This window comes from Pseudophryne corroboree, chromosome 1 (genome assembly GCF_028390025.1).
Source record: "Pseudophryne corroboree isolate aPseCor3 chromosome 1, aPseCor3.hap2, whole genome shotgun sequence".
NCBI classification, from domain to species: domain Eukaryota; kingdom Metazoa; phylum Chordata; class Amphibia; order Anura; family Myobatrachidae; genus Pseudophryne; species Pseudophryne corroboree.
This window is the reverse complement of record NC_086444.1, coordinates 496,569,159-496,584,111: the sequence shown is the minus strand read 5'-3', so window position 1 is coordinate 496,584,111 and position 14,953 is coordinate 496,569,159. Positions and strand designations below refer to the sequence as shown.

At 43.9% G+C, this 14,953-nt stretch overlaps 1 protein-coding gene across 11 annotated transcripts in view; it reads right to left on the bottom strand.

Annotated features, from left to right (window-relative positions):
• Positions 1–14,953, bottom strand: part of PRUNE2 (prune homolog 2 with BCH domain) — a 553,043-nt gene that overhangs the window by 409,719 nt on the left and 128,371 nt on the right. For all 11 annotated transcript variants that reach the window (XR_010171909.1, XR_010171914.1, XM_063913844.1 and 8 more), the window contains exons 3-5: positions 13,141–13,343; positions 12,275–12,438; positions 9,268–9,420 (exon numbers count right to left, since the gene is read on the bottom strand). Coding sequence is in view for 9 of the 11 variants with exons in the window: in XM_063913844.1 (XP_063769914.1) it covers positions 9,268–9,420; positions 12,275–12,438; positions 13,141–13,343 (520 nt within the window). In the remaining 2 variants the exon portion in view is untranslated. The remainder of the gene's footprint in view (positions 1–9,267; positions 9,421–12,274; positions 12,439–13,140; positions 13,344–14,953) is intronic.

Genomic DNA, 14,953 nt, shown 5'->3' with positions numbered 1-14,953 from the left:
CAGTGGAACTATGCTCCAATTTTACATGATCCAGAGCAACAAGTTCGAGCGGCCGAGAGCTTTGGATCAGATTCAGAGGATCTTTTTGAGCAGAATCGGTTGGTCTCTTTAGACTGCATGTCACACAATTCCGATACCACTTATCGACATCTGATCTCATGCCGATCCAGAAGAATCTCTGTTGAAGTATTGCTTCTGTCTTTTGGGTGCCAAAGTGTCCTGACTGGTCGTGGTAAGCAGTTAGTAGCAATTTAGCATGCTGGCTGGGTATTATAATCTAAGCGATAGGTTGGTGAGTACCGGGATCAAGGCTAGCGCGGAAGACAAGGTCCCCTTAGAGGCTAATTCGGTCTCGATGGCGTAACAGTTTGACCAATTCAGGGTCAGCATCGGCTCTTTGGGACTTGGTAAGCTGTTTCTTTCGACAAATAAGGTCAATCAGGCATTCTTGTATTTGCGCCCAGTCAACTTCGGGAAGATCGCTCACAGAATCATCAGTTCCATGGTCTCTAGTGGCAGCAACAGGGTCTGAATTGATGACTTGTTTCCGTGTCCTTGGAGGTCTGAACACGGGCGTCTCGATGTCTTCAGTCCAATCTCGCTCCTCTTCCACTAGGTCAGTAGTCGGGAGGCGAGACAAAGCATCAGCATTTCCATTTGCCTTACCACTCCGGTAAGACACTGTATATTTGAAACTTGCCAAACGTGCCATCCATCTTTGCTCCAGGGCTCCAAGGTGGGCATAGGATAGGTGTGCCAGCGGATTGTTGTCTGTAATGATCACGAAAGGTGTGGCGGTCAGTTAATTCTTAAATTTTTTTGTTACAGTCCATATGAGGGCAAGGAGCTCCAGCTTGAAGGTGCTGTAGTTTTCATTGTTTCTTTCGGTCTTCCTTAGACCTCTGCTGGTATATGCTATAACCCTCTCATGACCGTCCTGCAGCTGGGAGAGTACAGCTCCTAATCCGCGATGGCTGGCGTCAGTGTGCACCTGGAACGGCTCTTCGTAGTCGGGGTAGGCGAGGATTGGGGCCTCTGTTAAAGAAGACTTCAGTTGCGTTCTGTTGCTTTTCTGTCCATGCAACCAGGGCAGTACTCCGTCTCTCCTGTCCTGACTTGCCTCAAAGTAATTCATGAAGCGGAGTGGCCATATTTGCGAAATGCTGGATAAATCGGCGGTAATATCCCACGACACCAAGGAAACTGCGAACGTCTTTAACAGTACGAGGAACAGGCCAGTCCCGCACCACCCGTATCTTCTCGGGATTGGGCTTCACTCCACCGGAACTATGTGACCCAGGTACTGGCACTTAGATGACTTTAACTTTAGGCTGCACTTAGTCAATTGGGTGAAGACCTCCTCCAGATGTTCTAAGTGTTCATCATAGGACGTCGAGATTATGACATCATCCAGATAGAGCAAGACCATCTCGAAGTTTCGGTGTCCCAAACAGTGCTCCATGACCCGCTGGAAGGTGGCAGGAGCACTGCAATACCCGAACTGCATCTGGTAGATTTTAAACAGACCCATGGGAGTCGTAAATGCCATCTTCTCCCGGTCTTCTGGAGCCATTGGGATTTGCCAGTATCCGCTCGTCAGGTCAAGAGTCGAAAAATACCGAGCCATCTTTAATGCTGTCAACGATTCTTCTATCCAGGGCATCCTTCTTTTGCACGATTACCAACGGAGCCTCCCATGGACTATGGCTTTCCCGGATTACACCGGCTTCCTTCATTTCATTAATCATGGTCCCCACTGGTTGATAAATAGCTGGTGGTAGAAGCCTGTGTCTCTCCTTGCCTGGGGGATGGATTCCAGTGGGTATGTGGTGCTGGACACCTTCAGCCTTTCCGAAGTCTGATGGAATCTGACTGAATGCTTCAGCATTCTCGCGCACCACCTGCAGTACACCTTCTCATTGACTCTCTGTAGTATCCAGACCGTTGATCTGGATTTTGCTCCACCATGGAGTCTAACCAGTGGTCATACTGGTTTGACCAGCCGCAGCTTCTTCCGAAACCCTGGGTAGAGCCTCACTAATGACGTCTTGAAAGTCAACCAACACAACACTAGCCATGGGACAATGCTGGAACAGATGAACTGGATAACTATGTGGATTCAAAATCCTGATGGGTACTCTTCCTCTTGTTACTGTAGCAAGTGTTCGGGCCACCGTGAACAGCTGCTGTCCATCGAAGTCACAGGATTCTAGGATTGCCTCATAATCTTTTTCCCCAGGGCCGATCCACACCTTGCACCACACCACGTGCTCAGAATTGGGCCCAAGGATAATATGCTGACGATCGGTGATCCTTGCCTTTCCGACTTCTCACCTTGCATTAGTAAACCTCTTGTGCCCCTCAAGCAACCGGACCATCTGCTGAAGAGTCTTCCACTCCTTCGGGGACGCAGACCGCATTTCCAGTTTAAGAGTTTCCACTAATTCATCCCGGCAATTCTGCAGCATGTTTATTCCCAGGATGACCGGGAGGAAGATGTTGGTTGTATGTAGTAGTGACCAAACACCTTCGTCATTCCAGATTAGCCTTGCCAATAGCAAGATTAGCTTCCCAACAGCCGTGGAACTTGATTGGCTGTCCATTATTGGCCAATAGATGTAACCAAGTGTTCGGTGGGTTCACTATCTCAAATTCTTCCCAGTGTTTCTGGAATTCTGCCAAATGGATCGTCGTCACCTGTGAGCCTGTGTCCAGAACAGCAGACACTTCCACCCCATTCATTTGGATCTTCAGGTGGGGACACTCTCCAACATATTGAGGCCACCACCCTGGCTTCGATGGACCTATTGACGCATCTCCTCCCGAGAGTCGGTCCCTTGCCTCGGGGTCAAGTCATTTAAAGGACCATTAGAACATTGCTGTTCGATGTGCCCGCTTTGTTTACATCTCCTACATATAGGTCTTCCTTGATCATCAAATTGGTTCGTGGGGCGCCGCCCCGATTCTTGTGGCACCTCCCATTGTGATCGTCCTCTTCTACCTTGGTCCTGACGCCAACCATGGCACTTAGCTTCCACTTACTCCAGCCGTATCTCCTTCAGCTCCTTCATTATTTAATTAATGACGCTGGTGAGGGCTCCAATTAATCTTGAAAAGCCTGTGATTGCTGACTGACGGTCCCTTCACAGATAAAGGATTCAGCCATCGGGCTTAGCTGAGACTCCCCAGGCACTCCACCCTCAGATGGTCCTAACACCGCTACGCATTCTCCATCAGTGTTTTGGTTTAGTCCCAAGATGTCCATCACAGCCTCCTTAAACTCGGTGGTGCAGAGAGAGAGGGTTCTGACGCCTCCACATTGGCAACTGAGCTTTTGTCGCTTCCCCTCTTGCTCCTTCTATGAACAAATTAATCATAGCCACCTCTGTTTGTTCCGCTTCTTGAGGATATCTGGCCTGTATTGTTCACCTGGCTTCTTGTAGCCCCAAGGCAAACTCCCGAAGAGATTCATTTGGTTGCTGCTTCCGAACATATAGATGACCCTTTAATTCTGCAATGGTCTGTAGATTAAAGATACCAGCCAATTTATCTAATATACCTTCGGCTGTCTTCCGCTCTTCACCAGACCACGATCTGACTTCACGTAGTGCTGCACCTTTTAGTTGTCCAATAACTACCTCCACTCTTTCTTCTTCATTAAGGAGGTAAAGTCTGAACAAAGATCTTAATTTGTCCCGGAATTCTTTAAAAGGACTCATGCCCGCTGTCCTAGTATCTCCCGAGTATATGGGAAGCCATGGGGCCCCAAAATAATAGGGCATCGTAATTGGTGCAGCCGGTGATGACGCAGCTGGTGATGACTGACCGAGTGAGGCGGGTAACTTCCTTCTGACTGCAGTTGATGTGGGCATCTGAAGTTCCTGTGCTTCCAACATCCTGGATCCTGTTCATGGATGCCAAGTTGTAACAAGTAGATACTATGGGGTGTTGTTGCGAGTGAAGGTGTTGGTGGTCGTACCTGGATTCTTCACCCAGAATCACTTCTTAGACCGGATCGGCTGCTGGAACCCTAGGCAGAGGAACAAGGAACCCCAACCCCAGCGGACCCAAACACAGGTCACCACACGTTAGGACGTGAGATTTATTAAGCTGGAACAATGGTCACCGCACTTGGACTAAATGAAGAAAGGCCAAAACAATTTTACAATTTGGTATACAGTGCAACAAAATATACAAGCATTGGTCAAAACCAAATTATATCATCACAATGTAACCGTCTACTATCTCTTTATACTGAGAATGTGCGAATCTCTTGAAATACCCTATCTCGGGCACGTGGTGGCCAAATGATCTCAGCTAGTACTCTACTATACTCTATCTTAAGTAGTAAATGAGTCTCTTTAAGATGTGAACACTCTGCAAGCAAAAGTCTCAAAGATAGCAGATAAAGCAGGTAAGTTCTAGGTGCTAAGTCTACAAGTACGTAGTGCGGTGGCAAGTATAAAATGTTAGTCATGCAGTTAGAAATCGGTATTACGATAGCGGTATGGTTCAAAACCACATAAAAGCTGGGAAGAAGTTGTAGGTAGGAAACAGAGATCATAGCAGGTACACTGTCATAAGCCAGAGCAATGGTGAGCAAACATAAAGGCAATAAAGCAGGCTGTGCACTTAGTTCATGGGAAAAGTTCATTAGCAGCCAATATGCAGATAACAGGGCTCAGGTAAGGAATGATGAAAAAAATAAATTGCTGGTAACAGAAAGTCAGATACTATGCTGGAAGTACAAGATGTATTGTGTCCCGGCAAATCTGAATAACTGGGGCTACAGAGTAATGTCAGCACTGTCTCTCTCCTTACACTGTAGTTTATTGCTGAATACCTGAGTGCGTCTCTCTTGCTTTACAATTGACACCCCGGCTGCTTTAACTATGTGTTCTACCTTTAAGCAGTAACAGGTGCTGAGTACAAATAGCACGGAGAGGTTGCTGTCAAGTCAGGGTAACTGAGGACAGGAGAAACGGATGACAGGAATTTCAGGGACAGAAATGCTGAGTACGGAGCAACAGGGGCCCTAATGAGCCTGGATGGCTGTAATGGCGGGAGAGGCCCTAATGAGCCTGAATGGCTGTAATGGCAGGGACCCGCTGGGGTATTAGCTGTAGGTGAGGGGAATGGTCATCTGTCAATACCTGACACCCTCTGTCACGCTGTTCCCTCCGATCCTCTCAGCATTTGCACGGCTCTCTGCAGCTCTTTTCCCCTCAGCCAGCTCTCCAACAGCGCGTCTCACCTCCCTGTGAACTCTTCTTTATGGCTGCGAATCACGGCAACGAGCAGGCTGATAGCGGTGGTCGGGTCCCAGCTGTGGTGAACGGCTCCCGGCTCACGTCCTATCAGTTGCTGGCAGCTCCCGGTGCTTCACTCTCCTCAGCGGCTCTGCGGCGTGACTTTCCCCATGCAGCTCCTTCTCGGCTCACCTCCAGATGGCTGCGGCTCTCCTCAGTGGCGGCTAGCGGGTCTTTTCAGCGGCGGCTGGCGGCTCCTCAGCGGCGGCTGGTGGGTCTCTTCAGCGGCGGCTGGCAGCTCCTCAGCGGCGGCTGGCGGGTCTCTTCAGCAGCGGCTGGCGTCTCTCCGTCAGCGAGATCTCCTTTTCTCAATCGCCTCAGGACTCCCTCTCGCGCGCCCGCCTCCTTCCTGCTCCGCTCAGCTGTGTCCAATCCACGCTCTCCACTCTTTCCTGCTCAGCTGTAGCCAATCACCGCTCCCTATTCTCAGAGACAGGTAAGCTCCAGAGTCCTAGTGCCTACCAAGGTCGGCACGTGGGGCTGCTGACGTTACCGGGGTCCAAATCAAGAAGGAACACCAACCTTCCTTGGGGTCACAAATTAGCTACTGAGGGGTTAGGCAAAATAACCAAGGGGCTCCAATAATAGGGAATAATCCCTGCAGTCATATACATTGTCCCAGATGCCCATATATCAGGGGCCCATTTACAGAGTGTCACACAGAGAGAGTTAGATTTGGGTAAAGTGTGTTCAAACTGAAATCTAAATTGCAGTGTAAACATAAAGCAGCCAGTATTTACCCGGCACAGAAACAAAATAACCAACCCAAATCTAACTCTCTCTGCACATGTTATAACTGCCCCACCTGCAGTGCATATGGTTTTGCCCATTAGAGGAAAATGTTGTTTTGCAATCAACTTTGAATTAGGTCCTATGTTTTTTCCATTTTCGTTTCCTCTTTCGGTAACCTCTGTGGTGTAATCACCACTTCATGGGACTATAGATCGGAGAAATGTTATACAAAATTGGAAGGATCAGAAGGAAAAAAACAACTAATAGTGATTTACAGCGCTGGTTAAGCGGTATTCTGTGTGGTGTTTGTATGTGGATTATGTTGGAGGTGGGAAGAACCTCCTTTTAGAAATACTGCCCTTCTAGCAGCTGTGTGCATCAGTGACACTTCTAATTTGTGGTACTGTATCTGTATTTTCGCACAGCAGTTGGGTACAAATTCAAAGCTGTGAAAGCATTTATATACATGTAGAATCTGGGCCAATATCCCTGAACACTTCAACAGATATTTAAATAGCAGTTTAAAATCAGTCACTGTTGATTGTAGAAGCTGTAATTTACAGTTTGTACTTTTAACAATTTCACTAAGATTATCAGATCGTATAAATACAATTTTGACATATGTAAATTGTTTTATCTTGTGTGTGGGTGACACCTGCCAATGAATCCGATATACAGTAGCATTTGCCTGTCATAAAGGAACTGGTATAGTACATAGAGCTTCAGCTGCTAAAGTCCTGCATCTATGAGGGATTCTTGTTCTAGCATTTTTCAAAAACATCCCACACACACTTCTTTCTTTCAGTCATGATCACGTCATGTGTCAACCATGCATCATTTTCCTGTGATACCATTAAGGTTCACTCTGAAGCATACCAATATTTACTAATTAGTTATTTCATGTAAAGCATAATCATATACATATAACTCTCTGCTTTCATGATAACTATTTTCTTTGATGGAAAACAATGTTAATCCACTAATTACTTTTCTCTTGTTGTTTATTTGTATTTGCTCTATTAAATCGATGAAGCAACACTATTTAATTATTATTCTTGACATGATAGACATAGTCAGTGAAACACTGCAAACAACAATAAAGAAAAGACTATCACAGAAAGCATTCACAGAAAGCACTTAAAGCAATGTATTTTAAAAAATCAGCAAAATGTTAAGCATGTTGAACTACTAATGATATATTTTCACTAAATTAAATAAACAAAATTAGAGAGCCAGGTCTAACGGGTGTACTACGATATACTGGCGCTTGGGATCCCAGCGCCGGGATCCCGACCGCCGGAATACCGGCAGAGGGGCAAGCACGAAAGAGCGCCTTGTGGGCTCGCTGCGGGCACAGTGGCACACTACGCGTGCCACGTTATTTAATCTCCCTCCAGGCGTGTCGTGGACACCCCAAGAGGAAGAATAGTTGTCGGGAACCCGGTGCCAGTATGCAGAACGCCGGGATCCCAACAGCCGGGATATTGAATGCCTCCCAGGTCTAACTCATAAGACATAGAACAGAATAACATTTAACTCCATCATTACAGGTTTTAATTGACAAATGTCTTCTAATCATTGAAGTAGTAATTATTATTATAATTTATTTTTACTATGATCTGGAATTATCAAATAATGGGACATATGTAATAGGATATGAGTTTGCTGTAGGTGCGGGATGCCGGCCAATCTTGGCCATTTTTTTTAAAGTGGCAATCATTTACAAGGCATGATTTTGCCTTATAAATGATTACAGCTTTAAAAAAACGTACAAGATCGACCAGCATCCCGCACCTACAGCAAACTCAGATCCTATTACATATGCCCCATTGAGTCTCAGAAGAAAAAATAGGAATTTAATACCTACCAGTAATACCTTTTCTCCTAGTCCGTGGTGGATACTGGGGAGCTGTACTTCAGTGTCCACTGGAGCCTGGCACTTTAAAACCTTTATTTTGTGTATGTGTGTGCTGGCTCCTCCCCTCTATGCCCCTCCTACCAGACTCAGTCTAGGAAACTGTGCCCTTGGAGATGGACATACCATGAGAGAAGAAAGCAGATACAACAGCGGTAAGGCAATAAGCCAATACCTAAAATAAAAAATAAAGAAAACTCTCTGGAGCTCCAGAGAAGTGCACCCGGCTCCTTGGGCACATTTTTCTAAACTGAGTCTGATAGGAGGGGCATAGATGGGAGAAGCCAGCACACACATACACACATTAAAGGTTTTAAAGTGCCAGACTCCAGTGGACCCGATTTATACCCCATGGTACTGAAGTACAGTTCCCCAGTATCCACTAGGATCTAAGAGAAATTATAAATAAATAAAATAAATTTCACCCTCCTTGATGATTCGTTAGAGAGATTTGTGAGATTAAGGGGTCTGTTCATAATATAGAGTAAATCTGTGAATCCACAGAAAGGGATTCTCCATATTTAAAAACCCCTCAATAGCTATCTCTGAGTATTGCCAAAGATAGCTTCCGGCTATACAAAGCATATAGAAGTCTGTTTAATCATTATTGCTATCTCTATATGAAAATAGCAGGGACAGAAGTGGAAAAAATGCATGTATTAAATAAATTCTATTGTACAATAATTGTTGAGTGCTTCTTTTTTTTTCAATTAATTAGATTTTTTACTTTTTTCTTAATGGAAGGTAGCACTGGAAGCCCATGTCCATGCCTACAGCCCGATTATGCAAATGTAACCCAGCAAACCTGCAAAATTGCCTGGCAAAGGGAAATACCCAGCCTTACCCCTGCCAGGCAGCATCATCTTGGGTCTGAGCATCATTCAGATGCCCCGGCAAAGTTTTAATGGTAAATAGGAACAATGAAAAATGTCCTATCACTACAAATAGAAGCAACACAAAATATTTACTGTCAATGTTGTTTAGTAATTAAACCTCTAAAACTTTTTCTATAATATTAACAATTCCTTTAATTAAACTTGTAAATGGGAATGATGATTAAATGAGCTTTACGTTTGCATATTAATATTACTGACTGCAGATATAGAGAGAGTGAAGAAAATGTCAGGTGACTATGAGATGCTTCAAAAGGGAATACATCAGACCAAACTGGACAGGTAGGAGGACGATGATATAATGCTGTAAGGTAGATGGATGCATGAAATGAACAGGAAAGATGCGTTTGAATTACTTTGATTTGTCTTTTTTATGTGAAACTATATTGTGTGAGTAAACGGAGAATAGCTACTGTACCTTGTGTATGATATTTAGTCTCCTGTAGGCTACTTATAATGTCCTGTCGTGGTGGTAGCTCAGGAAACCTCTTCTCCAGCATATGCACAATTTCCTCTTGTTGTGCAGGTAACAGTTCATGTTCAGCAGATAAGCAGCAAAACAGAATGCTTCCTAAGGATACAATGCTACAGGTATAATCATGGTCTCTGTCAAATCTCAGTAACCAGACTTACCCAAGTTGGAGCATGTTAGGATATACAACAGGAAACACCAAGCTTTGCATACATGAAGTAAGGATTAAGGTGGACTGGCTAGAGGTTAGGATAATATTTAGGTGACTACCAACCTATTTATTTTTAGCCTGGAGTCTCATCAGAATTTAGTTGACGTAACATGAACTTGCATTTTTATGATGTTTTCAAGACCATTGACAACTTCCAAGAAGCATAAAATGTTACCACATATGCTAAGGCAGGCATATTAAACTCAAAATCCCAACCCAGCCAAATAATTAAGGTTTAAAGCTGAGTAGACCACAAGAAAATGAAAAAGTCTTACATGGGTACAGGGACTTCTGGGAAATGTATTCTCTCCCTGATGTCCTCCCTGATGTTCTGTAGGTCCTCTGTCAGCGTCACTCATAACATCACTATTGGAATGATATTTGCAACAGTGTGGGCACATTGGAGGGCCTGGGGACACCCCCGCCCCCGTTTGAGGCCCATCAAGCCACACCCCCTCACAGAAAGGCGTGGCCTCGAAGCAATTACCTGGCTCCCCATCACCCCAGTCTGAGCCTGTATACAAGAATACCACATGTTTAATAGCAGTATTATGAGTAGTATACTACGCCTCACCTATGGATGACTTATGCTCCTGTCTGCTGGGTGGTACTACAGTAGCAATTAATCTGGCAGGCCGCAGACCTCTGTCTTTTGAGAGTGGTGCTGCAGTAGTGGCACTGGATCTGACTGCAAGCTGCTGTGCTGGGGCTGTCCTGGCAGGGGCTGGTATGCGCCGGCGGACCCTGTCACCCTCCCTGCTCAGTGTGTGCAGACTCTGGGAGTGTAGACGGGTCTGTCACATGATGTTATGATGCACATGATGTCTGCCGCACCTGCAGTGCTCCTCTGGGAACGGAACTTGTAAGGGCTGGAGTTTGTGGGGTTCGTACACGGGCTACCCAGGCTGCCTTGCGGAAAATACTGCACTGATTGTGGGGCCACAAAAAAATATGTTTGGGCCGCAAGCGGCTCGCGGGATGCATGTATGACACATTTGTGCAGAGGTAATAGATATCAGACAGAATGGATATAACTGGCTGATCCAGGGTGAGCACTACATCAGATAGCATGGCATGTCATACCCAGGAGGTAAACATATACAAATATGCAGTTGCACAAAGTGATGCATTATCCACGTAACAAGCTTTATGGTGGAACTGGGGTGGTGACACATAGGTAAAGTTCAGTGATATCATGTTCATGCAAATGAATCTTATTTATACGCGCATTTATGAGTACATACACCTGTGGAGGACTTTCTTTTCTACCTGCTACCTCTTGAGATGTGTACAGGTCTGTAAATGTGCAGAAATATGCTATTTTGGCAACAATATTTTTGTTTTGTAATTTGCGCCTATTTTGATACCACCTCTGCATCAACCCCAATGTATACAGACATAAAGATGTGTCCTCATACACTACTGTTCAGGTCACTGCAAATAGCCCCTCGCTGCGCCAGGCCTTGGGCGCCTCAGCCATGCCAAGCTTCTTACTTGCTCAAAATGTGCCTCTGATTCACATAAATAAAGCAACCGGGGGCGACAAACCTACCTTCTAAGATTGCACTGTTCAATCTGATGTGCGACATTTGTACATCTGTGTGCAAGTGACTCTGAATCTGTATACGGTTAACCTACAGCCGCACGTGTGCCGGGCGATCACAATTCCGACACTGGGATCCCGTGCCAGAATGCCGGAGCCACAGGCTTTTCTCCCTCTATGTGTGCCCCACAGAGTGGCGAGCGAAGCGTACCCACAAGGGTCTTATTAGCGCTTGCCACTCTGACGGCATCCTGGTGCTCGGGATGCCGGCATCGCTATCATGACGTCCGGCATTCCGGCCAGCCGTAATTCATACCGATCCCCTGTATATGGGGTGCTACAATGCAGCTTTTTCTCACGCCAAGTTCCGTTTTGCTTCATCTGCGACTTTGTACGTGTTTAAAACTAATTCCTGTGCAGTTAAAGTTGCAGCCCAATGCGTATGATGAGAACACATCTGTTGTTTAATGGAAATCCTTATTATAAAAATGATGTATACATACACTAATGCATAAATATCTAATCTTATAAAAAAAGTTGTTTCCTTTAAAAGATATGAAGTTATTTATACACAGCCGTCTGGTTTGGTTTTGTATGTGACAATGGCACAACATTAGGAAAAGACAATATTCAAATTTATGGCTGCATTGATCCCCACTGTTGTTGCAGTGTCTACATTGGGCATTCGGAGTAAAAAGACGGCAGATAATGGAATTTTGATTATAGCACTTTCAGATAATGGAAGGATAATGAAAGTTACATATTTCACCATCAAAATTGAATTATATAAACATTTTTTTTTTTGACCAAGAAACCCTTAAGTATGCAATCACGGGACACTGATCCATATTCATTGTCCACTGTAGGGCATTGATGTCATTATCACCAACACCACACAGCCCCAGGACACAAAGTTAAAACAACCATCAGAGCTGTACCAACTGATGTGCAGATACTTAATATTCCCATCTAGTAATACAGTAAAGGCAGCTCATGTCTATTTTTATATGTTCATTTTTTAATATTCAATATGATGCTACTCTCTAACAAATTCTATACTCCCTGCATCTTTTATGAAGTCTCCCGTGGTCTCTTAAGGGATTGTTAACCAAAGAATAGATGATGCTCTTTCAGCATGAGCAGGCATAGAAACACTTCATTAAACTTTTCAGTATGATATATAGTGAGTAATCACTCACCTCTGAGAAGATGAGCAAGCTGCCGAGTAAGTAGCTCCGGTGACTCCTCCAGAATCTCTTTTGCAACTAAGGCAGAAGACGAGTTGCAGAACTCTTGATCACAATCTAATCTTTTCTCCGGGTTTATGATTTTAATAACGGACGCTGCCAAACTTTCATCCTCACTATGAGTGACAGGAGAGAGGTTTTGAGAAACATGTTACCCATCATCTATTTAGTCAGGCACAGATGTAATTATATGTATCCTAGGGCATGTGGAGGATTTTGTAGATGGAGGTTATAGGGATTGCAAAGGTAAAAATGTAGTAACTGGAACAGAGGGACAAACATAGGGGCATCTCCCCAATCTTACTTTTTTTAAATCAAATCCCAAATCACACTTCTGATATATGCTAAATACATGATATATAAGTATTATTTCTATATACCCTGTTCTCATATGGGGGAGAAGTACTAATCAATCAGTTTCTGCCATGTTACGGGCTGTGTTTAAAAATTGACAGCTAGGTGCTGATTAGTTGGTACTTTATCGCTTCCCACTTTATCTCTGTCCAAGCTTTGATATATCTTCCCCATAGTATTTAAAGTACATTTTACAATAAATGTATCAATTGAATGATATTCATGAATGGTGCTGCATGTTTTAAGGTTTTTTTTTATTAGTTTAACTTCATGTTTGACAATATTTCTTGGCTGAGGGGATTACACACACCTGTGACCCCTATTATCGCACCAGTTAAACCAAGAAGGCCAATAAATCTTTGGAACAGTACTTAATATTCCTAAGCATCCATTTCTTGACACTGAATGTGTGCGAGTAACATTGTGTTTTCTGCACAGCCTATTCCTGGGGTAATTTGTTATACCTTGTGAGAGCACTGAAGTTAACAAGTGTCACTGATAACCTGTCTTCATCATTCAGATTCTGAAGATCGATTTCATCTCTGAAGATGAGATATGATTCAGAGATATCCAGCTCCTCCAATATAAACCGTGTCTCACTGTAGAAGTCAAATTCAACTCTTGTAACATTTAGAACAGGCAGACAAAGGACATTTGGCGGCGTAATCTAGAGAGATTGATTTAAATGTCAGTGTTCACATCTCAAACAGGCATACAGACTAAAACAACTATTAGTATCAAAGTTCAGCATTCATGTTACATGAAAACACAGAGGAAATATCTATTTAATAAAAGAGCAACCTTTCAGTATATTAGCAACTATTCTTCTTCATGTATATTCTTAAATAATTATGGTGGGTATTCAATTAGTGCCGTAACTTTTTGCCAGTTTGTAGGTCGAATTCTCATTCGACCTATTCAAAGTCCGTTCCGCTTTTTCAACTTGTCTGGTCGAAAACCACGTGGATCGGCGAATTCACCGCCGATCCACGTGTTTTGTTGAATTCGCAGGCATTTTCGACAGTTTTTGGTCCGTTTTCACCCATGCCGAGTCACTGTCAGTGATTGGGGGAGTGGAAGGGGGTGTCGCTGTCGGTTAGGGGGTGGGAAGAGGTAAGGGATCTCCATCGTAGGATGGAGATTTCCTGGCCTCTGTGACGGGTGACTTGTGAGGCGCCATCGGTGCCGTAAACGGCCCAATGGTGACTGAGTAATCCGATGCTGTGTCCTAGGATGCAGGTGGGATCACTTTTTTTTTTGCCTCTGACAAAGCAGAAATAGTGAAACACTGTGTTAGGTTGCTCTACTAATGTGAAAAATATGTGCTCCATACTATAATAATTACTACAAGTGTGATAATAATGGCCCTCATGTGATATCCATATGCCTATATTTCTAGGTGTATTTAGGAAAACATCTGCCCTACAAGCAGAGACAGATAGTGAACTCATAATAACAGTGATTATATATGCATATCCCATATCTCTATGCAACAGTGCAGTATTATAATCACACCCCCATGAATGACTCTATGCCCTGGATATTCTGGTCCCAGAAGTTTAGAGGACAGATTACATTATTTTTTTGCTCACAGTATTATTCATTTATTCTAATAAGGAAGATATTTACATTTATGTTTGTGGACATATTTATCTCCCTTAGTGTACTGACATTACATGAAAATTGGGGACCACTCATAAACTCTTTATCATTATGGTCTAAAAGCAGATGTACTCCCTGCTGGGAAGTGTATTACTAATGAACAACAAACTTCAAGAGATAGGAGATTGTTAATACTACTAGGGTTGGCCATTAGTGGGTTATCCATCGATGGTTACCATTGATGGTACCATTGGTTCTGGGAAACTATCTGTAAGGGGATCATTGATGGTTTTGACCATTGATGGTCACCATTACTTTAGTATTGAGCTAGCCGTGGGCCAATCAGGGCATGGGTGTGTGGCTCTGTGGGTGTCAGGCGGTGGAGCTATGCTCCGTGTCCTTGACACCTTGGAGAGAAAAATAAAAAAATATTTGATAGCTCTCTATCATCAATGGTGGGAAACCATCTGGTTCTCCCCCATCGATGGTAAAAGTAGTTACCATCGGTCATACACCATTAATGATTTTGAATCAAAGATGGTCGATGGCCATCCCTAGTTAATACCTCATATGGTGATATTACTGATCAAGATATTGTAATATACTGTATGGGGTATATTCAATTAGGGTCAGATCCATTCCGATATGCATTTGTCAGAATGGATTCCCCAACCT